Source organism: Pongo abelii, chromosome 1 (assembly GCF_028885655.2).
Source record: "Pongo abelii isolate AG06213 chromosome 1, NHGRI_mPonAbe1-v2.0_pri, whole genome shotgun sequence".
Taxonomy (NCBI): Eukaryota; Metazoa; Chordata; class Mammalia; order Primates; family Hominidae; genus Pongo; species Pongo abelii.
This window is the reverse complement of record NC_071985.2, coordinates 187038421-187062087: the sequence shown is the minus strand read 5'-3', so window position 1 is coordinate 187062087 and position 23667 is coordinate 187038421. Positions and strand designations below refer to the sequence as shown.

The following is a 23667-nucleotide window of genomic DNA, read 5'->3' as shown; positions in this document are numbered from 1 at the left end:
GGGGCCCACAAGAGTCAGTGTGGCCTTGGGGATGAGGACTTTAGCCTTAGACATGATGATTTTGAAGTCCCTGCGGGAGATCTAGGTCTGGAGTCAGTTGTAAATGTGGATGTGGAGTAAGGTATAACTAGAAATACACCTGGGACTCATTAGCATAGATATATTTTATACCTGGTAAGTGGATTGGTGAATGTGTAGTCAGAAGATCTGAGGGCTAAACCCTGAGCCCTGGGGAGCACTGACTTTTTTTTTTTTTTTTTTTTTCCTGAGACAGGGTCTTGCTGTGTCACCCAGGCTGGAATGCAGTGGTGCAATCACGGCTCACTGCAGCCTCAATCTTAGGCTTGGGTATTGCTGCTACCTCAGCCTCTGGAGTAGCTAGGACCACAGGCGTGTGCCACCAAACCTGGCTAATTTTTAAATGATATGTAGAGACCAGGTTTCACTGTGTTGCCCAGGCAGGTTTCAAACTCCTGGGTTCTAGCAATCCTGTCTTGGTCTCCCAGAGTGCTGGGATTACAGACGTGAGTCACTGCAGCTGGTTGGGAGCACTGAGCTCTGGGGGTGGGTTGAGGGTTAAAAGGCAGAGGAAAAAGAGCTCGTTAGGGGACTGAAGATGAGATCCCAGAAAGGTGGAGAGTAGTGTCATGGAAATCAAAGGCAGAAAATATTGGAGGAGTGGGCAGCTTCGTCAAGTAAGATACATGTCTATTGCAATTAGGGTCATGTAGGCCATTCGTGATCTTGGCCAGAGTGGAAGGGGCAGAAGACAGGAAGAGTGGGAGGAAAGAAGGGGAGCTATGTAACTTACTAGAAGTTTGCCTGTGGAGGGGAGGAGATAAGCGATCAAATGAATATTTGTTTTTAAGATAGGAGATAATTAAGTCCATTTTAAATGCTGGTAAGAGCTAGTAGAGAGGGAGAGATGGAGACACAAGAGTGATCAGTCATAACAGAGTGATTCTCTGCAGAAATGGGAAGCTTTAGCCTTGGTGGGGAGGAGGGATGCTGTCTCTCATCTATCAGAAGGAAAGATTGGTATGAATTACCAGTAACCAAATGAACAGAGAATGAGAGCATGCTCTCTCCCCTGCCCCCTGCTATAGAGACTGGTGAGTCACCAAACCAGATCCCTGAAGGTTGGCCATTCCTTTTTTTTTTTTTTTTTGAGACATGGTCTTGCTCTGTGACCCAGGCTGGAGTGCAGTGGCGTGATCTCGGCTCAGTGCAGCCTCTGCCTCCCAGGTTCAAGTGATTCCTGTGCCTCAGCCTCCCAAGTAGCTGGAATTATAGGTGCCCGCCCCCATGCCCAGCTCAGTTTTTTGTACTTTTAGTAGAGACGGGGTTTCACCATGTTGGCAAGGCAGGTCTCAAACTCCTGACCTCAAGTGACCTGCCCGCCTTGGCCTCCCAAAGTGCTGGGATTACAGACGTGCACTGTGCCCAGCAGGCCATTCCATTTTGCAGGCTGAGCCCTCAGATGTTTTTGGCCAGGGGTCTCCACATTCTTCCTTACCAGTTATGCAAGCCTGTAGTTCTCCCTGCAGACCCTATGGTTCCTGTGTTCTACTGAAAGTCTTTTTAAATTTAGAGCATAAATTCTTGGCTACTCAGAGCCTCAAATCTAGCCTTCTATACTGATAATTTTGAAAATATTTCTGTTTTAGAATTGATGCCAAATTAAAAAGAAAATTAGGGTCCATCTCCTTTTCCTCTCATTTGACTTAAGAGTAGCTTTTTTTTTTCCTTTGAGGCAGGTCTTGCTGTCACCCAGGCTGGAGTGCAGTGGTGTAATCGTAGCTCACTGCAGCCTTGAACTCCTAGGCTCAAGTGATCTTCCTGCCTCAGCCTTCTGAGTAGCTGGGACCATGTGCCACAGTGCCTGGGTAATTTTTAAATTTTGTGTATGGGGTGTGTGTAGGGGGGTCTCACTACGTTGCCTAGGGTGGTCTCAAAATCCTGGGCTTAAGCGGTCCTCCCACCTCAGCCTCCCAAAGCACTGGGGTTATAGACATGAGCCAAGGGTCCTTTTTGTTTGTATCTTTCATAATGATTATCTTCACTGTTCATACTTACAATCATGCTAATTAAAAATAGTAAAGGCTGGGCATAATGGCTCATGCCTATAATCCCAGCACTTTGGGAGGCCAAGGTGAGAAGATCCCTTGAGCCAGGACTTGAGACTGCAGTGAGGTATGATCACCACTACTGTACTCCAGCCTGGGCGACAAAATGAGACCCTGTCTGTTTAAAAAAAAAAAAAATTCAATAAAGGATTTTATTCAGATGCAAAGAAATTTGCAAATAAACAAAAGCATTTGAGTTTTTTGTCAACTTTGCCCTTATGTTATGTTATTTAGTGTGATATTGTCATGTTATTTAGTGTGATAAGGAAGTTCATTTCTACATACTTGTTTTCTGTCTTCTAATATCACAAAAAAAATCATTACTTTTTTTAAATTTAAAGTACATTTGAGGCCAGGTGTGATGGCTCATGACTGTAATCCCAGCACTTTGGGAGGCCAAGGTGGATGGATCACTTGAGGTCAGGAGTTCAAGACTAGCCTGGCCAACATGGTGAAACCCTGTTTCTACTAAAAATACCAAAATTGGCCAGGTGTGGTGGTGTGTGCCTGTAGTGCCAGCTACTTGGGAGGTTGAGGCAGGAGAATTGCTTGAACCCGGGAGGTGGAGGTTGCAGTGAGCTGAGATCGCGCCATTGCACTCCAGCCTGGGTGACAGAGTGAGACTCCATCTCAAAAAAAAAAAAAAAAACACAAAAAACAAATAAAGTACATTTGAGTTTCTAGACATTTATGATGTGTGAAGAAATGAGTCAGAAAACAAAGGTAAAAATATCAGGGCAGGCTTGCTTTTTTTCCTATTAGACTATGTTTTTTGCTAGAAGGGACATTTTTTCATTACTGCTTTTTCCACTAATATATTCCCATTAAAACTACCTTCAGGGTCTCTGCTCTTTATTTCTTTGCTCTCTTGGGTTCCACCTCTGGTTTTGCTGAGGTTCACAGGCTATCACAATTCTGCAAAGGGCTCAGGTGTGTGTGGACCAGAACTTCCATGGGAGCTGTCAGAGTTAGCTCAGTGTTAATTTTTCTGCCTTCTCTGCCCCTGCCCCAGCCCCATAGCCCATGGAATAATGCTGGTTCAAGGCAGAAGTGCTTGTACAGAGGCTTCTTGCCTTTAGGTGGAGAAGTCACCAGTGCTACCTCTCTAGGACCCACATATGTCTACCTGCTGTCACCCTTGTCCCACTTGCTTTTTCTTAGTGTTGGGCTTAGCTTCTTTCTCATGTCCCTTTCTCATGTTCCTTCTCTTGTGCTTTACATGGCAGGAAGCTGCTGGGTCTGGGCTGATCTGCATGGCTGTACTCAAACAGAGTGGGTGAGAGGCCACGTTGCCTACTGAGTACAAGTAAGGACCCTAGAACCAGGAAAGTCCTGCATTTGTAATGGTTTTGTGACTTGAGAAAGTGACTTAATCACTCGGAGCCTCAGTTTGCTCATCTGTAAAATGGAAACACCAGGAATATATGGACCTCATACAGCTGTTAGGATTAAATGGTAACATGAATGCAAGAGGCTTAGCTCTGTGTCTAGCATACATTGGTAGCCATCATTATTTTTATTTATATTTTTAAATATATATTTTTAAAATAGAGATGGGGTCTTGCTATATTGCCCAGGCTGGTCTCGAACTCCCAGACCTAAGTGATCCTCCTGCCTTGGCCTCCCAAAGTGTTAGAATTACAGGTGTGAGCCACCATGCCTGGCCTGGTGTTGTGAATACTATTTTGTTAACACGATGGTTCCCATTTCTCCTACTGTCACTACTCTTTGATGAGCTGTTCAGTTCCCAAGGAGGCTGATGTGAGTATCAGATATGTTAGACAGAACTGATGTGGCCAAAAAAAAATAGAATTGTGAGGTGTGCTTGGGAAGGTGTAACCCTATATGACAGTGATTAAACCCAGACATTAGAATTATCCGTTATTACTCAGGTTGGCTAAGTCTGTGGTATTTGCTTTCCAAGGTGCTATACCCTAGGGAAGAGCTAGGTATGCTCACTGGCATGGTCTTTAATGAGTGAATGGTTTCCTGGGTTCTTAGCCTCGTGGCTGACTGAGGCTGGGCCCTTCTGCTATCCCTGGATATTTGTAGAACCTTACATAAAGCCTCGAAGATGGACGCTGTTGTACAAAACCTAATGTGAAGCAAATCATGATATTGTCCCATAACATCTCCAGTCAGTCCTGAATCCCTGTTTCTCCTTTCTTTTTAGGAAGCATTTATTCGAAGCATTTTGTCAAAGCCTTTCAAAGTCCCCATTCCAAATTATCAAGGTAAAATGGAGGTTTTTCTGTTTTTGAAATCAGTCATGTGTACATGTGCCTGAATAAATTAAAAACCTGCTTTTGTAAATATAAGCCTAGCTGGGAATTGAAGGTGCCAGTCCAGCGGTGGCTGTGTTTGGGGTGACCCTCCTGAGGCCTGCATGAAAACTGTGTTAGCTTCAATAAGGGCTGCCAAGACTAACTGCCCCTCATCTTCTTGGTAGAGGTGTCCCGGTGCTCAGAAAGCTCCTGGTGGGCCAAGATGGCTGATGGACCTGGGCTTCATTCAATCCAAGTGCATTCAGTAGCATCCCTTTTATGAGGCTGACTGTGTGGGAGGCCTAGATTCTATAAGGTTTTTCCCTGTCTTATGTAGGGTACAGCATTATGCTAAAACTGGGGCTTGGAGGAATAGGGAGGCCAGCTTTCTCTCTCTCTCTCTCTTTTTTTTTTTTTTAATTTAATAGAGATAGGATTTCACTATGTTGGCCAGGCTGATCTCGAACTCCTGGGCTCAAGCGATCCTCCCACCTCGACCTCTCAAAAAGTGTTGGGACTACAGGCTTGAGACACTATGCTTGGCTGTGGCCAGCTCTCAGGAGCTCTCAGAAAGCTCCATGAAAGTGCCCTTTAGAATTTCAGGCCTTCCCAGGATTGTCTTGAGTTGAAATGAACCAGATCTGGCGCCTCAGAAGTTTGTAATTGAATGGGAGAAATAAAATGGGAAAAGCTCTGATTCAAAGCAGAATAATTCTGGGGGCTGGGCATGGTGGCTCACGCCTGTAATACCAGCACTTTGGGAGGCCAAGGCGGGCAGATCACCAGAGGTCAGGAGTTCAAGACCAGCCTGGACAACATGGTGAAACCCTGTCTCTACTAAAAAAAATAAAAAATTAGCCAGGTGTGGTGGCGGGAGCCTATAATCCCAGCTTCTTGGGAGGCTGAGGCAGGAGAATTGCTTGAACCTGGGAGGCAGAGGTTGCAGTGAGCCGAGATTGTGCCACTGCACTCTAGCCTGGGCAATAAAGTGAGACTCCATCTCAAAAAAAAAAAAAAAGCAGAATGGGATAATGGTCATATAGAAATGCCCAAACTGAGTCTGGAGGCATTCTCAGAGAGAGAGGGTCATATGGGAGCTCAGGAAAAGTTATGTAAAGGACAAGTATTTGAGTTGGGTTTGCTGGAGCTCCTAAACATAGATTCAGGTGACGGAATGATTATTGGTTTGTAGGTCCTCTGGGCTCTCGGGCATTGGGCCTGAAAAGGGCTGGGGTCCGCCGGGCCCTCCATGACCCCCTGGAAAAAGATGCCTTGGTTCTGTATGAGCCTCCCCCGCTGAGCGCTCATGACCAGCTGAAGCTTGACAAGTATGTGCACTGGTATTTCATAAGCAGTTCTGGTTCTCTGTACATGCACGCATACTTGGGAGGGCAGAGGGTATTTTGGTGTGATTTCTCTTTAGGATTGACGTATGTTTTCAGAGAGTAGATGACTGGGGAAGGAGACTGCCTGGGGAAGAGCCTGTGGTCATGTCCAGTGAGTGGGCATTCCTCATCCCCTCCTGCCTTCCCAGGATGCTCACTCAGGAGGAGGAGTGATTGAGGTGATGACACAGGGAACCCATCCCTCTCTGAGCTAACTTTCTAACTCCTAAAGTAGGAACTTGCTATGGTTTTATGATTTATCAGCCAAGAAGGTCTTCTCTTAGGCAGCTGCCTCTGTTGCCTCTGGATCAGCAGGACACAGCTTCCTGAGGGTGCTCCCTTGCCCATGTCTGAGCATGTTTTCTTTGCTGTGTTTTCTCAGGGAGAAACTCCCTGTCCATGTGGTTGTTGACCCTATTCTCAGTAAGGTTTTGCGGCCTCATCAGAGAGAGGTAAATGAGGGTGAGGGGAACGAAGTGTGGGCTAGGGGCTGAGCCTGGGAGACTACCATCCCTGGGACAGCAGCAGCGTAGGTGCCAAAGTGGACTGAAGGCTGTTATTCTCTAGGGAGTGAAATTCCTGTGGGAGTGTGTCACCAGTCGGCGCATCCCTGGCAGCCATGGCTGCATCATGGCTGATGAGATGGGCCTAGGAAAGACACTGCAGTGCATCACATTGATGTGGACACTTTTACGCCAGAGTCCAGAGTGCAAGCCAGAAATTGACAAGGCAGTGGTGGTGTCGCCTTCCAGCCTGGTGAAGAACTGGTACAATGAGGTTGGGAAATGGCTCGGAGGGAGGATCCAACCTCTGGCCATCGATGGAGGATCTAAGGATGAAATAGACCAAAAGCTGGGTACGGAGCCCTAACAAAGATGGCTGCACTCTCCTGCACAGCCTGCTGCTTTCTTATGTGTATGCTCATTTATGGCCAGGGTGGAGGGCAATGCAGGGGTAGAAGAAAAGAGAATTTCCATTGAAAATAGTTGAAGTGGAATCAGTTGTTTCCAGGCTAAATAAAAGAACTGTCGAATTATTATTATTATTATTTTTTTTTTCAAAAGATTCTGAATTGTTCCCTTGACACCTTTTCTGTTGTAGAAGGATTCATGAACCAGCGTGGAGCCAGAGTGCCTTCTCCCATCCTCATCATTTCCTATGAGACCTTCCGCCTTCATGCTGGAGTCCTCCAGAAAGGAAGTGTTGGTCTGGTCATATGTGACGAGGTACTAGACTCTCAGCAGTCTGGGTGGTAGGAGAAAATCTGTCAAAATCTCTTCACTGAGTATTGCCTTCCAAGGGCTGTGCTAGTCACTGGGGAATGCTGAAGACAGGATACTGCCTTGGAGACAAGTGACAGGGAGAGCCTGTGATACCAAAATACAAGATACTGTCTGCCAAAAGAGGGCTTAAACAATGCTTAGAACTCTGAGGAGAGTGAGACGCTGGGGGCTGATTGGCTTTGTTGCCTCCGGATAGTATTCCTAGACTAAAGAAGGACCTTGAAGTGTGGGTGGCAATATTTAGAGGATATAAACCAGAAAGTGTCTGAGACAAGTCTCGACTTAGAGATTTATTTTGCCAAGGTTGAAGATGCTCTGGGGAAAAAGAGACACAAGCCAAAGTAGGATCTGTAGCCTGTGCTTTTTCCAAAGAGGTTTTTGTGGACTTCAATATTTAAAGGGGGGCTGGCCACGATGATTCACGCCTGTAATCCCAGCACTTTTTGAGAGGCTGAGGTGAGTGGATCACTTGAGCCCAGGAGTTTGGGACCAGCCTGGGCAATATGGTGAAACCCCACCTCTACTTAAAAAAGATAAAAATATTAGTCAGGTGTGGTGGTGCACCTGTAGTCCCAGCTACTCAGGAGGCTGAGGTGGGAGAATCAGCTGAGCCGGGGAAGTAAGCTGAGATTGCGCCACTGCACTCCATCCTGGGTGATGGGGTGTGAAACCCTGTCTCAAAACACACATATGACCGAGCGCGGTGGCTCACACCTGTAATCCCAGCACTTTGGGAGGCCGAGGTGGGCGGATCATGAGGTCAGGAGTTTGAGACCAGCCAAGATGGTGAAACCCTGTCTCTACTAAAACTACAAAAATTAGCCGACCGTGGTCGTGGGCGCCTGTAATCGTGGGCGCCAGCTACTCAGGAGGGTGAGGCAGGAGAATCTCTTGAACCCGGGAGGCGGAGGTTGCAATGAGCCTAGATCATGCCACTGCACTCTAGCCTGGGTGACAGAGCAAGACTCTGTCTCAAAAAAACAAAAAACACACATATACGCAGACACACATGACCCTGTCTCAAAAAACAACAACACACAAACGTACATAAAGGGGCAAGAGCAGGCAGGAGGGAAAGAGGAGCCATCAGTTATGCATTCAGCTCAATAAATCTGCATTTTACATACAGTTAAGTAAATAAAGAGTAGAGGAAGAAGTCAAATACACACTTGTCTGGGAGGGAGGATTTGTAGTCTTGTCTTTGTCCCCTGCCTGTAAAGATGAGCTGTTTTTTTACATTGTCAGGGTGAGGGAGGCCACCTGGGGAGAGGCATGGCGTTCTATCTGCGGCTATCTGTTTAGGAACAAAAGGAAAGACATTTTTTTGCTTGACTAGTTCCCAAGCTTAACTTTTCCCTTTGGCATAGTTTGGGGTCCTGAGATTTTGTTTTCCTTTCACAGGGAACAGGTTCTAGAGTTAGAGACCTTTATTTGTATCCTGGCTCTGTCACTTACCAGCAGTGTGACCTTCAACAAGTTACCAGCTGAACCTCTGTTTCTACATCAGTAAAATGGGGTGATAATATCTGCCTCATAGGATTATTGTGAGGATTAAATGAAATTATTAAGAAAAAGCTCTTATCGCAATGCCTGGTATGTCATAAGGCCTTGGCAAATGTAAGCTCTTGGTGGTTATTCCAGGCTGGGGGTACTTGCTAGAACAAAAGCAGAGATAAGAAAGTCTATACACCTTGTAGTAGTAGTTTGTGTTGACTCCTTGTTCCTTGTCTCTGGGACTAAGGGAATATGGCCGTAGTTACTTCCTGGCCTTTTCCAGTATGTGTGAATGGCAGTAGAGAGGCTAGTACTTAGGAAGCAGTGAGGGTGGCTGGGAGCTTCCTGCTATAGAGAATTTCCCAGGACTTCCCAGTGGGCTTGGAGACCCTGAGGCTATAGTCATTGTTTGCAACTTCTTGGGAGAGTTAAGCTCCTTTGTATACCCCAGAGGTTTCTAGTAGAGAGGTGGCTGAAAGACCTGGCCCTATCTGTCAACCAGTTGGCAGGCTAGGCTCAGCTCTGGGTACTGTAGATTAGCCCAGTTGTCTGAGGAACTTGAGAGAGGGGACAGAGGGAAAAAGCTTGCTTTTGGGTACCATGCTTTCTAGTTGTGAGCTATTTTCTGGTCAGTCATTGGCGGGTCTTCAAACTCCCAACTTCCTGGTAGGGGTAGGGAACTTACCAGGTTGAGGTGAGGTATGCATGTTACTGCCCTGTGTGGTTCAAGGCCCTGACATCTGCTTCATCACTGTGGAGGGGGACTATGCCAGGAGCCGGGTCCAAAGCATTGTGGGAGAGGAAGGCAGGCTGTAGCTGTTGAGCCTTTGAGGATTAGGGAGCCTCTAAATTTTTTTTCTACTTTTTGTTTTTTTTGAGACAAGGGTCTTGTTCTGTTGCCCAGATGGAGTGCAGCGACGCGATCTTGGCTCACCGCAACCTCTGCCTCCCAGGTTTAAGTAATTTTCCTGCCTCAGCCACCCGAGCAGCTGATATTACAGGCGTGCACCACCACTCTGGCTAATTTTTGTATTTTTAGTAAAGACGGGGTTTCACCATGTCGGCCAGGCTGGTCTCAAACTCCTGGCCCCAAATAATCTGCAGCCTTGGCCTCCCAAAGTGCTGGGATTACAGGTTTGAGCCACTATGCCCAGCCTTTTTCTACTCCTTAGTGTTTTTTTCTTCCCCACTTTGTCCTGTTTCATGAGCTGACTCTGTGCAGGGCACAAGGGATGAGGCTGCCCCTTATCACACTGCAGCCCCTTGGCTGTTTACCTTTCTACTTGTTTACCTTTTTTTTTTGTCAACTGTCAGAGATCTGAGGAACCAAAAGTCCTGAAAAGATGGTCATCTTACTCCAGGGGAGGAGAGGGTTTGTCCTGTTGAGACCCTGGAAAGGGAAGGTGCCATTTCAGGCTTTCATGTTCTCAGCTCCCACAGCGTCTTCTTCCCAGCTAACGCCTTTCTCTGGAACACAGTTTTTTATAATAACTTCTATGTACAAAATCTTTGATCCTCAATCAAAAGACATGGGATTGGCTCTGGCTTTGCCACTTACAAGTGTGACTTTCCACAGACGAGACTGCTCTGAGATTGTTTCTTCATCTGTAGAGTGGATGGCACATGGGCTACTTGAAAGGGATATGATCCAGATCAAGAGAGGATATATGGGAGCACTTTGTACAAGTGTATAAATAGCAGAGGGATTGACCTCATCATCATCTCAATCTTAAAGATTAGGAGACAAACTCAGGGAAGTGCGTAGTGACTTGCCCAGGTTCACCCAGCGAGTACATAGTAAGCTGGAATGTGAATGCAGGTGTGAGATTCCAAGTCGTGGCTCTTTTTCCTATCCCTCTCTGCCTTGGATGCTTGGTGCAGGAAGAAGCTTGCCTTGGGTATGGAAGGGTTGTCCCTGTGCTCCTCATCGAGACCCATGTGGATCCTTAGTGACTGGTCCAATAGGGAGCTGGGGTTGGCTTTCTCTTTTGCAGAGACAGGATAGTGTGGCAGCCCATTTCATTCGCTGGGTTATTTATTAAGTGCCTTTTATGTGTCAGGCCCTGGAGATCTCACAATGCTGTCCCTCAGGGAGCTTCAGTTTAGAAGATCTAATTGTTGGTACCCATTTCCCCTGGACCTGTTGGGTGATTTCCTCTGACTTTCAAGTCTCATTTCCCTCTTAAGTTCAGAAGTCTAAGGCTTTTTTTAGGGCTAGTACTTGGAGCCTCTAATAATTTTTTTTTTAATCAAATTTCTAGGCCAAATGCGGTAGCTCACACCTGTAATCCCAGGAATTTGGAAGGCTGAGGCGGGTGGATCACTTGAGGTCAAGATTTCAAGACTAGCCTGGCCAACATGGTGAAACCCTGTTTCTACTAAAAATACAAAAGTTAGCCCGGCATAGTAACACAGGCCTGTAATACCAGCTACTCAGGAAGCTGAGGCACAAGAATTGCTTGAACTGGGGAGGCAGGCACATGCCACCACACCCAGCTAATTTTTGTATTTTTAGTAGAGACAGGGTTTCACCATGTTGGCCAGGCTGGACTCGAACTTCTGACCTCAGGTGATCCACCTGCCTTAACCTCCCAAAGTGCTAGGATTACAGGCATGAGCCACCATGCCCCGCTGGTTTATTTAATCTTTAATAGCAACATTGGTCATTATTTCATTCTTTCATTCAACTAACATTCACTGAGCTTTGTCCTATACACTGAAATTATACAGGTGAATCTGACATAGTCTCTGCCTTAAGAAATCCTAGTCTCTGCCTAGTTGAGAAGATACAGTACAGTGTGATTAGTACTCTAGTATATATATTATGGATGAGGGCAGAGTGGTACAGTGTCCAGACTCAGAGTCATACAGACCTGAGTTCAAATCCCAGCTCTGCTACTTTCTACCAGCATGATTTTGGATAACTGTTTACCTCTCTGAATCTTAGTTTCTTCATCTCTAAAATGGATAATACAATTTCCATTCGTGTGGATTACAGAACAGAATACAGGTAAAGTGTTTAGTTAGTACCATGCCTACCACATTAAACAGGTTCACTAAATAGTAGCAGCCATTATGTATATAGTGCCACAGGAGCACAGAGTTGAGAGAGACAAGCAGCCTGGAGTCACTGAGGAAGGCTTTGCATAGGAGGTGACATCTGAGGAACTTGCCTGTGGAAAAGAGCTCTAGGCAGAGGGGTGGCATGGGCAAAGAGACATAAGGAAATCCAGCATTAGGAGTGACAAGGTCAGGATTCCTGGACTGTGACAAGCTTGGAGAGTGTCAGAGAAGTTCACTGGGGCCTCATTGAGAAGGGCTTTGAATGCTAAGCTAGTGAGCTTAAAGAGCTTGGACTTGATGCTATAGATGGAAGAGTCAGTGAAGGGTCTGTGTTTAATTGCGTTGTCAAAGCCTGACCCAAGGGAGCAAGACTGATTGCTGATTCTTGGTTGAGTGGTTGAGTTTTGTGTGCCTTCCCCGGTATGGGGCTGGATGTAGAAAAGGTATGGGGCTGGATGTAGAAAAGGTATGGGCCTGATCTTGCCCATGTAGTTCTTGGAGAAAGAGGGAAGGTTGTCCTTTATGATTTTCTTGAAAAAGGCTTAAAAGAAGTAGTAGAGGTGTGGAGAGAATGGGAGGACAGGACAGGGAGAATAGGGATTGGGGAAGAGATGTGAAGGGAAGCAGAGGGAAGCTCTTTAGCTCTATTAGCTGTGAGGATTCTGGTGGGACATGGAGCCTGGTCCAAGTCCCCTTAACACTGATGGCCCAGACAAGGCCTGGAGTCTAATACAGAAGGCGTCTGGCTCAGAAGGTTCTGAGTTGGGTAGGCTGATGTGGAGGGGAGGACTCCCTGAAAGCATGGGTTTGTCATATGTCCACATGATCTCTGAAGAGTATAGGTGGGCTGCCAAGGCTCTGGAGGTGGGGCAGGGAAAGGGATGGAAAGAAACAGAGGGAATCTTTGCTTTATGGGTATAGCACTGGTCTGGAAACAGGAAGTCTGTCTTTTGAGCCTAACATTCTCCATAGTCAAGTGGGTGAACCCTCTCTCATGCTGCCCCCTGCCTAGTTCCCAAGGCCCTAGAACCTGTAATGCTTTTGTTTTTTGTTGAGACAGTTTCTCACTATGTCACTATAGTGGTGGCATATGCCTGTAGTCCCAGCTACTCAGGAGGCTGAGGTGGGAGGATTGCAGTGCACTCATGGCTCACTGAAGCCTCGACCTCCTGGACTCAAGCGATGTTCCCACCTCAGCCTCCCAAGTAGCTGGGGCTATGGGTGTAAGCTACTATGCCCAGCTAATTTTTGTATGTTTTGTAGAGATGGGGTTTCACCACATTGGCCAGGCTGGTCTGGAACTCCTGGGATCAAGTGATCCGCCCATCTCGGCCTCCCAAAATGCTGGGATTACAGGCATGAGCCACGGCGCCCAGCCTAGAATGTTTTTGACTCCTCTTTTCCTGTCTACATGAGACTTTGCTACCGTATAGGGAATGCCACATTGCGCTCTGAATAAGGATTCTCTTGCAGGGACACAGGCTCAAGAACTCTGAGAATCAGACTTACCAAGCCCTGGACAGCTTGAACACCAGCCGGCGGGTGCTCATCTCCGGAACTCCCATCCAGAATGATCTGCTTGAGTATTTCAGCTTGGTACATTTTGTTAATTCCGGCATCCTAGGTAAGAATCTAGCCTTGTTTGCCACATCAGAGAGGAGCCCTGCCTTGTCTTTGGAAGTATAACTCCAGCTGAGGAGAGAAAGAGAATGCTAATTATATGTGGGTCACTAGGCACTCTTGTAGGAAGGCTTCTCTTGTCAGGGAGTAGCAAAGCCATTGGGAGGCCTTGGATCTGCTGAGCAACTCAGCAAAGCTCATGTCGGCCATTTTTCCATTGCAGAGGTGGCAGGGGCTATACAGGGAGTGGTGTCATGATGAGCTGAGGGTGGAATTATTATTTTTTGTTCCTCAGACCCTAGCTCCCTTACAAGAGCTTTGGCCTCAGAGCAAGCTCTGTCTTGGGCAGATGTGTGTTTTTTAAAAATCATTTTAACTGTTTTTAAGTGTAACAATTCAGTGGTATTAAGTACATTCACTTTGTGCAACCATCACCATCATCCATCTTTAGATTTTTTTTTTCTATTTGCTAAGCTGAAAATCTACCCAATAACTCCTCTCCCCTCCCCTCCCAGTGCTTTGAGAGGCTGGGGTGGGAAGATCACTTGAGGCCAGTTCAAGACCAGCCTGGGCAACATAGTGAGACCTCGTCTCTACAAAATAAGAAAATTAGCTGGGTGTGGTGGTGTGTGCTGGTGGTCCTAGCTATTCAGGAGGCTGTGATCATGCCACTCTACTCTAGCCTGGGCAACAGAGCAAGGCCCTGTCTCTAAAATAGTAATAATAATAAAAACTCCTCATTCCTCCCTCCCCTAATCCCTGGCAACCACACATATATTTGTGAAAGGGTGTGTTAGTGTCACCCCAACTTGCCAGTGCTCAAGAGTAGGCAGAGAACCTGCTGAGTGGCAAGATTATGACCAAGTGAACACATTTCTGTAACCACCATCAGATCAATTACTAACACTCTCTCAGTAGCCACTTTTCTAATCACTATCCTCTCCTTTTGTCCCAGCAGCAAACTCCTTCCTGACACTATAGGTTGGTTTTGCCTATTTTTTAATTTATGTAAATGAAATCATATAGTATGTATTCCTTTACATCTGGTTTCTTTTGTTCAACATTATGTTTATAAAGTTTATCCACATTATGTGTAGCAGTAGTTTGTTCATTTTCATAATTGCATACTATTCCATGTTATGAGTACACTAGAATTTATTCTACTGGTTTGGTTTTGTTTGTTGAGACAGAGTCTCTGTTGCCCAGGCTGGAGTACAGTGTTGCAGTCATAGCTCACTGTACCCTCAACTTCCTGGGCTCAAGCAATCCTCCCACCTTGGCCTCCTGAGTAGCTGGAACTACAGGCATATGCCACCACTACTGGCTAACTTTTAAATTTTTTATAGAGATGGGGTCTCACTATGTTGCTCAGGCTGGTCTTGAATTCCTGGGTTCAAATGATTCTCTTGCATCAGCCTCCCAAACTGCTGGAATTACGGGCATGAGCCCCTATGCCTGGCTTCCATCTTTTTCTATCTGGATATCTGGTTCACCCTGCATCATATATTGAAAAAACCGTTCTTTCCCCCATTGCTTTGCAGTGCTACCTTCTTCATAAATCAAATGTTCATATATGTGTTGCTCTATTTATGGACTCTATTCTGTTCCTCTGGTCTGTTTGTCTCCTTGTGTCAGTACTTCTCTGCTTTATTTACTGTGGCCTAATAAGTCTTGATATCCATTAGTGTGACTATTCCAACTATAGTCTTTATTTTATTTTATTTTATTTTTTATTTTGACACAGGGTCTCGCTTTGTCACCCAGGCTGGAATACGGTGGTGAGATCATGGCTCACTGCAGCCTTAACTTCCAGGCTCTAGTGATCCTCCTGCCTCAGCCTCCTGAGTAGCTGGGACAACAGGCACACACCATCACGCCTGGCTAATTTTTGTATTTTGGGTAGAGGTGGGGTTTTGCCATGTTGCCAAGGCTGGTCTTGAACTCTTGAGCTCAAGAAATCTGCTCAGGCTCCAACTATATTCTTACTCCTTAACATTGTCCTAGATATTCTTGGCCCTTTGCATTCCCATGTAAATTTTAGAATCAACTTGTCAATTTATACCCCTACTGCCTGCCATACCCATCAAAAAACTCTAACTGGATTTTAATTGGGCTGTATTGAAACAGATAAATTCTGAAAGATCCTTCATTTTTATAATACGGAACCTTCCAATATATTAATATGATCTGTCTCTCAACTTGTTTAGGTCATCTTTAATTTCTCTCAATGTGGCCAGGTGTGGTGGCTCACAACTGTAATCCCAGCACTTTGGGAGACCAAGGCGGGAGGGTACCTTGAGCCCAGGAGTTCAAGACCAGCCTGGGCAACATGGCAAAATCCCATCTCTACCAAAAAAATACAAAAGTTAGCTGAGTGTGGTGGCATGCGCCTGTAGTCCCAGCTACTTGGGAGGTTGAGGCTGTGGTGAGCCATGATTGCCCCATTGCATTCCAGCCTGGGCGACAGGGAGAGAACCTGTCTCAAAAAAAAAATTGGCTGGGCATGGTGGCTCACGCCTGTAATCCCAACACTTTGGGAGGCTGAGGCGGGCAGATCACAAGATCAGGAGTTCGAGACCAGCGTGGCCAACATGGTGAAACCCCGTCTCTACTAGAAATACAAAAATGACCCGGGCACGGAGAGGGAGTGCCTGTAATCCCAACTACTCGGGAGGCTGAGTTAGGAAAATTGCCTGAACCTGGGAGGCAGAGGTTGCAGTGAGCCGAGATTGCGTCACTGCACTCCAGCCTGGGTGACAGAGCAGGACTCCGTCGCAGAAAAAAAAAAAAAAATCCACTCTGGCCATGTTTGTCTTTTTAGTGGACTATTCAATCCATTTACATTTACTCTAAGTAATTATATATTTGGATTTTAACCTATCTCACTTTTGGCCTTTCAAGTCTTCACTGCTTTGATACCTCTCTGATCTGTTAAACAGAAATTGGCCTATATTTTGTTTAGCCTTGTTCTTGGTAGGAAGGCTGGTTTGTGAGAAGGTAGTCTGCCATCACTAGCTGTGGGAAATCATTCCTTTTCCACATTCTTCTGTTTTCCTTCTCTCCTGTGTTTAGGGACTGCCCATGAATTCAAGAAGCATTTTGAATTGCCAATTTTGAAGGGTCGAGACGCTGCTGCTAGTGAGGCAGACAGGCAGCTAGGAGAGGAGCGGCTGCGGGAGCTTACCAGCATTGTGAATAGGTAATGACCTCAAGCGAAGTCATTAGAATTGCCTCCCAAACCATCCATGGCCAATCCTTTGGGGGCTTTGCCTCTCTAGAGCCCTCAAAGGCTGGGATTCTAGGAAGGGAGTGGGATCTGTGTCCTAACTATGGCCACTGAATAAACAAGGGAGTCTTGGAGGTGAAGTGCCTGCTTTCTTTCTGGCTTGGGCTCTGTGGTCTGGTTTTGGTCTGTTTATCAGCCTGCTGAGGAAGCTCTTCTCTGATGCTGCTGGACTTCTTGAGCAAAGTATACCTTGGAGCACTACTAGTATTTCAGAAGCTTCCTGTCAGTTGGTCTCAGACCCGAAACATTAGGCTTCTCTTTCCGGGCCCCATAGTCATTCTGTGACAGGTAGGAGAAGATCTGAAAGGTGGTTGTGGCTCCCAGGCTAAGAGGACTGACTTTTTCATGGGAGTTACATAACCCAGGGGGTAGGCACATTCTGGACTCCTTTGTCCAGAGGTGGTATGCACACTTGATAGGTTACATTCTAAAGAGTCCTCCTGCCCTTCCCAACAACTGCCTGGCTACCTGGCTACCTCTCCCTACCAATTTTAGATGGCAGGACGGGCGTGGTGGCTCACGCCTATAATCCCACCACTTTGGGAAGCCGAGGTGGGTGGATCACTTGAGGTAAGGAGTTCGAGACCAGCCTGGCCAACATGGGGAAACTCCCATCTCTACTAAAAATACAAAAATTAGCCGGGTGTGGGGGGTGCACCTGTAGTCCCAGTTACTCTGGAGGGAGAAGCTGGAGAATCGCTTGAACTCGGGAGGCGGAGGTTGGAGTGAGCTGAGCTGCGCTACTGCACCCCAGCCTGGGTGACAGAGCAAGACTCCGTCTCAAAAAAAAAAAAAAAAAAAAAAAAATTAGATGGCAGGAAGAAGAATTGGTGTTTTCTTAAGATCTGCTTCTTAGGTGCCTGATACCTATCCTTCCTAGTCTTCCCAGGAGGTCTATGCTTAATTTCATTTAGCCTGGGGCCATGTAGCAGTAGGCATTTGGACAAATGCAAGCAGAAACTCCCCTAAGGACTTAATAATTTACAGCTTGCTTTTCCTGTTAGAGCTCCTGTCTCAATGGGAAGCCTCAGTCTTCTCTTGAAGACTAGGCAACCTATTGAAGGGGAAGAGAAAGTGCTGCCTGTCTAAGCTAGCATGTTTGGAAGGTCTCTGTTCCCACAATTGAGACCCTGATACAGATGTGTTTGACATATGTCTGATGAGTCTCTGACTTTTTTTTTTTTTTTTTTTTGAGATGGAGTCTCGCTCTTGTTGCCCAGGCTGGAGTGCAATGGGGCGATCTCGGCTCACTGCAACCTCCACCTCCTGGGTTCAAGTGATTCTCCTGCCTCAGCTTCCCGAGTAGCTGGGTTTACAGGTACCTGCCACCACGCTTGGCTAATTTTCATATTTTTAGTAGAGACAGGGTTTCTCCATTTTGGCCAGGCTGGTCTTGAACTCCTGACCACAGGTGATCCGCCCACCTCGGCTTCCCAAAGTGCTGGGATTGCTGGCGTGAGCCACTGCGCCTGGCTGAGTCTCTGACATTTAATACTGTAAAAGAGGGCTAGTCTTGGTCCTTTGGGTGGTAGCTTTTATTCCAGTAGTTAGCATGGCAATTTTACCAGCCTCTTGCCTTTTTATCCTGTTTTCTCTAGATGCCTGATACGGAGGACTTCTGATATCCTTTCTAAATATCTGCCTGTGAAGATTGAGCAGGTCGTTTGTTGTAGGTACTGAACTCAACTGAAAGATGTGGAGTGAGTGGGTCAAAGCCTAGCTCCTGAAGCATGGCTGGGCTCTCAGGGTGTTCTCAGAGGGCAGGAGGGTGGTCTAGCTTTTTCCACTGACCCAGCTGCCTTTTTTAGGCTGACACCCCTTCAGACTGAGTTATACAAGAGGTTTCTGAGACAAGCCAAACCAGCAGAAGAATTGCGTGAGGGCAAGATGAGTGTGTCTTCCCTTTCTTCCATCACCTCGCTAAAGAAGCTTTGTAATCGTGAGTTGGGCTTGTGTCCTGGTGTCCTCTGTGAGAGTGAGCAAGGGAGGGTAGGTTCCTGTAGTGGCCTGGCGACCCTCACTAAAACTCATCCAGAGTCATCCTCATAGAGGCCACATGTGATTCCAGCCCTACCAAGGCATGAACCCTGCATTGTGGATTCTGTTTACCAGACCCTTTGCTTTGGAAAATTGAACTCATCTTCTGTCCAGCCCATGCTTGATGACCTGGGATGTGTCGACTGTTTGTGAGTGCTTGCGTGTACACATGCTCATATACAGTGTTGGGCAGGAGGAAAAATAACAAAGAAAGCTTGCCTGCTCTGTTATAGCTCCCTTCTTGTTGGGAGAACACATTAGTGAGTGAGATTGTTCATCCATCGTCCCAGATGGCACCGACTATATCCTGTTGGAATTTGGTAGGATGAAGATCAAGCAAGTCTGATGTTGAGGAAGGCCTTTTGGGCTAGGCTTCTAGAGGGAGTTCTAGTGAACACTGAAGTGGAAACTTCAGAAAGCAAAGTATCTGGGTTTTGTTTTGTTTTCTCCCAGATCCAGCTCTAATCCATGATAAGTGTGTGGAAGAGGAGGATGGCTTTGTGGGTGCCTTGGACCTCTTCCCTCCTGGTTATAGCTCTAAGGCCCTGGAGCCCCAGCTGTCAGGTGACCCTTTTCCTACCAGTATTTGGGCTTCTCTAGGAGGAGGGTGGGAGATTTTTTTGTGTGCTAGGGCTGTCCTGTTTCAAGGCAGGATATCAAGAGTAAGAAGCCTGGGCCATTGGGATAGCCAGTAGGGGACTGCTGGTTGCTGCTCTTCCCAGGTAAGATGCTGGTCCTGGATTATATTCTGGCGGTGACCCGAAGCCGTAGCAGTGACAAAGTAGTGCTGGTGTCGAATTACACCCAGACTTTGGATCTCTTTGAGAAGCTGTGCCGTGCCCGAAGGTAGGGAAGAGCCTAACCAGGATGCCAAAGGGGGATATACCCCTCCCCTACTGTCTGTCTAGTTCTGATTTGTGGATGTGGGCCAAGATCTGGGCACATAAAGGCTTTCCCTGAAGATATCTTCCCTTATTGCTATGATGGCCCCAGCTCTATCTCCAAGTAGAAGATCCCCTAGTCCTTCAGGTACTCCCTTAGGAAAGAGTCTTGGCCTCTAGCTCCCTGCCCCTGCCTTTGGGAGCTTAGGGCCTCAAGCACGGTTATTTCAGTCCCTTCAGTAGCTCTCACTCCAAAGGACTCTGCTTTCTTGAGTCTTTTTAAAAAAAATTTTATTTTTAAATTTTTTTCCCCCTAATCATTGAAGCTTTATTTTCTTGGGTCTCGAATCCCCCTTCAGGTACTTATACGTCCGCCTGGATGGCACGATGTCCATTAAGAAGCGAGCCAAGGTTGTAGAACGCTTCAATAGTCCATCGGTAAATGCACATCCCCATCCCCACACCACCAATGCAGTATCATCAGAATTAAGGAATGATAGAGAAGCTATAAGGGGTTACCTTGATTTTTTTTTTTTTTTCTTCCCCTAGTGGATATGGTAGGATTTGTCTGGTTGGTTTTTTTTCTTCCCCTAGTGGATATGGTAGGATTTGTCTGGTTGGTGATGGCTGGGCTGGAAACTGACTTTGTGTGTTGGGATTGGCTGGCTGGTGAGCAGATAAACTGGTGGTTTTCACAATTGGTACTGAGTAGTATAGAGGCATGAGAGGGGAGCTGGTTGGGCTGAGCAGGATCTCAGTTTAGGCTATAAGAGGTTCCTTTTCTCCTGTTTCTTCTCTTTCCAGAGCCCTGACTTTGTCTTCATGCTGAGCAGCAAAGCTGGGGGCTGTGGCCTCAATCTCATTGGGGCTAACCGGCTGGTCATGTTTGACCCTGACTGGAACCCAGCCAATGATGAACAAGCCATGGCCCGGGTCTGGCGAGATGGTCAAAAGAAGACTTGCTATATCTACCGCCTGCTGTCTGTAAGGATGGTGATAGTAGTCATAGTAGGGGTGGGTCATGGAACGAGATCTTCAGGACCATCTTGTTCCTTAGTGCCTCTCTTTGGCCTTTCTGCCTCTAGCAGTAGCCAAGCTATGGGCCCAGAAGTGAGTCCTTTATTCTTCCGTTCTCCCTCCCCTTCTCTCCACCCCAATCCCTCAAACCATTCTTACTGTGCCATCTGGACACTTGTTCAGTACATCCTTTTCACAGGACACCTTCCCTCATACATGATTTCTGCTGTGTCACTGGCCTTGTAATCTTCTCTCATCCCCTGTCCTATTTGCATTCTCCAAGTTATCAATTATCACCTTCAGACCATCCATCCCATAGTTCCTCTCTTGCAGCTTATGTTGTTGGACTTGACTACCCTCTTTTCTTCCTTGCTGCAGTCCTCTATCCTCTGCTATATTCCTAATTCATTGATGACTTTGGACATTAGCTCAGCCTTCATTTCTTTCCCAAATCCAGCAATCATACTGGCTGACGTTGAGGACCATGTGGTTATCCAGCACTCTGGCCTTCATGTTTCCTTGACCTCATCTCAACCCCCCTTTGTCTAATTATTCCTAAGATCACACTGTGGAACTTGTTAGAACCCAGAACCTTAATAACTGTCATTCTACTCTCACTTCTTGTCCTCCTAGCTTTCACATACCTGCTGTATCTGCTTCAGCCTAATGTTTCTGTAGCCTCTCCCCTTCCCACCCTCCCACTCATCTGGCTTAACTTCCTTGTTTATTTAGCCCAGTCTTCATTGTGCATCCTTTCAGCTACTCTTTTTCCCAATACCCATTCCAGTTGGATTATTTGAGCTGTTTTCAGCTTCTACACCAGCTACATTGCATTTACAGGTTGGTACTACCACAAATTCATGTTCTCTTTTTGAGGTGGGCCATATCTCATTTCCTTCAACCATTTCAAGCATCTACCATTTCTCTCAAATTTCCTACCTAACTCATCTTCTACTCACTCATCAGACTCCTTATACCACTGAACCTACCTTCAAATATACTACTGACTTCCTAATTGCCAAAACAGGAGACTATTGATTTTTCCTCTTTGTGTATCTCACACTGTTGATTACTAATCCCTTAAAAAATGCTCTTCTAGGCTGGGTGCCGGAGGATCACTTGAGGCTAGGAGTTCGAGGCTATAGTGAGCTAGGATTGTGCCACTCTAGCCTGGGTGACAGAACAAGATCCCGTCTTAAAAAAAATTTTTTTTTTTCTTGTCTTTGGAAACTCCACTCTGGTTCTTCTACCTCTCTGATTACTCATTATACTGACAAATCTCTAACTATAAAATTTTAGCCCAGATCTCTTACCTGAGCTCTAAATCCCTATTTCCACCACTTAATCTACATTTCCACTTAGATTTCTAATGAGCACTTTAGCAGTATCATGACTAAACTCATTCCCCTTCCTTCTGATTAACTGATTGATTTTGAGACAGTTTCTTTCTGTTGCCTAAGCTGGAGTATAGTGGCACGATCATGGCCCACTGCAGCTTCAACCTCCCACCTCCAACCCCCTGAAGTAGCTGGGGCTACAGGTGTGTGCCATCACACCCGGATAATTTTTTTCTTTATTTTTTGTAGAGAAGGGGTCTTGCTATGTTGCCTAGGCTGGTCTTGAACATCTGGACTCAAGCGATCCACCTTGGCCTTCCCAAGTGCTGGGATTAACGGCATGAGCCACCACACCTGGCTCCCCTTCTGAATGTTGTTCTTAATGGCTCCATTATCCACCCAACCCAAAACTGGGAATAATCTTACTGGACTATTCTTTTCTCCTAATAACCAGATTCCCACCAGTTTTCACTGATTTTTACTAACCCTGCTCTCCAAGCCCTCCTGAGGTCATGATCATCTGTCACTTGGATATTGCAGCAGCTTCCTAATTGTTTACTTCTGTCTTATCCCAACCCATTGTTCACATACTGCTTCCAGAAGGAGCTTTCCAAAAATTCAGATTTTACTTTTCATCTCTTCAAAGACAAGATTAAGGCCTTCAGCATGGCATCCAAGGTTTGTTTTTTGGTTTTTTTTTTTTGAGATGGAGTCTTGCTCTTGCTGCCCAGGCTGGAGTGCAATGGCACAATCTCGGCTCACTGCAACCTCTGCCTCCCGGGTTCAAGCGATTCTCCTGCTTCTCCTGAGTAGCTGGGATTACAGGTGCCCACCACCACGCCTGGCTAATTTTTGCATTTTTAGTAGAGACGGGGTTTTGCCATGTTGGTCAGGCTGGTCTTGAACTCCTGACTTTGTGATCTGCCTGCCTCGGCCTCCCAAATTGCAGGGATTACAGGCGTGAGCCACCGTGCCTGTCCCCAAGGTTCTTTAATGTGGCCTCTGCTGACTTTCCAGTCTCAGCTCTTACTATACTCCCACCAACCTCTAGTTAGCCTGAACTCCTCACAGTCCTCCAATAGGCCAGTAGTATTCCTTTGTTCCTATGCTGGGAATGCCTTTCTTTGTGTCTTTTCTTACAAACTATCTACTCATTTTCAAGACTGAGCTCAAGGATAGAGTTTCAAGTTTTCAATACTGTTCTACTCTACCATCCTTATGGACTCACAGTTACCCTGTACAGATTTCTATCATTGTATCAACTGTTTAAATGTTTGTCTAGGAGCCCAAGGATAGGGGATATATATGATTCTTTTTTGTATCCTAATGTCAGCACAGGGTCTGGAATAGAATAGATACCTAAATGATATTTATTGAATGAATTAGAGTTGGGCTTGGTGCAGAAATCTGAAGCTGCAGCAGACAAACCTCAGTTCACCCTGAAGGGATTTAGCCAGGCCCTGGGACCCTTCATTAGTATAGAAAGTAGCTTGAGTGGGCAGACTATTCATGTCATGTTCTCAGGAGACAGACTGGGAAAATGGGCCTCAGCTGAGTAGAGATGATGTTCTGGGACTCATACTTTTTATTCATCTCCCCTTCTCGGGTAGCTGTAGTTTCAACCCTTTGGTTTTCCTGCTCCATTTTTATGAGGATGGCTAAGTGCTGTATCTTTTGACATTCTCCACCTCCTCTTCCCCAGGCAGGGACCATTGAGGAGAAGATCTTCCAGCGTCAGAGCCACAAGAAGGCACTGAGCAGCTGTGTGGTGGATGAGGAGCAGGATGTAGAGCGTCACTTCTCTCTGGGCGAGTTGAAGGAGCTGTTTATCCTGGATGAAGCTAGCCTCAGTGACACACATGACAGGTGGGGAA

The 23667-nt window shown here is 46.3% G+C and overlaps 1 protein-coding gene across 5 annotated transcripts in view; it reads left to right on the top strand.

Annotated features, from left to right (window-relative positions):
* The window catches only part of RAD54L (RAD54 like), a 30868-nt gene that overhangs the window by 6718 nt on the left and 483 nt on the right, over nucleotides 1-23667 (top strand). For 2 of the 5 annotated variants that reach the window (XM_063719072.1, XM_054535383.2), the window contains exons 4-17: nucleotides 4300-4360; nucleotides 5583-5718; nucleotides 6158-6227; nucleotides 6343-6631; nucleotides 6877-7001; nucleotides 13089-13239; nucleotides 16308-16434; nucleotides 18120-18194; nucleotides 18330-18460; nucleotides 19012-19122; nucleotides 19281-19404; nucleotides 19799-19877; nucleotides 20244-20423; nucleotides 23496-23659. In XM_063719072.1, the coding sequence (XP_063575142.1) occupies nucleotides 6406-6631; nucleotides 6877-7001; nucleotides 13089-13239; nucleotides 16308-16434; nucleotides 18120-18194; nucleotides 18330-18460; nucleotides 19012-19122; nucleotides 19281-19404; nucleotides 19799-19877; nucleotides 20244-20423; nucleotides 23496-23659 (1493 nt within the window). In that variant the 5' untranslated portion in view covers nucleotides 4300-4360; nucleotides 5583-5718; nucleotides 6158-6227; nucleotides 6343-6405. Of the gene's footprint in view, nucleotides 1-4299; nucleotides 4361-5582; nucleotides 5719-6157; nucleotides 6228-6342; nucleotides 6632-6876; nucleotides 7002-13088; nucleotides 13240-16307; nucleotides 16435-18119; nucleotides 18195-18329; nucleotides 18461-19011; nucleotides 19123-19250; nucleotides 19405-19798; nucleotides 19878-20243; nucleotides 20424-23495; nucleotides 23660-23667 lie in introns of all 5 variants that reach the window. The other 3 variants (XM_063719073.1, XM_054535390.2, XM_054535378.2) reach the window with 2 other exon arrangements.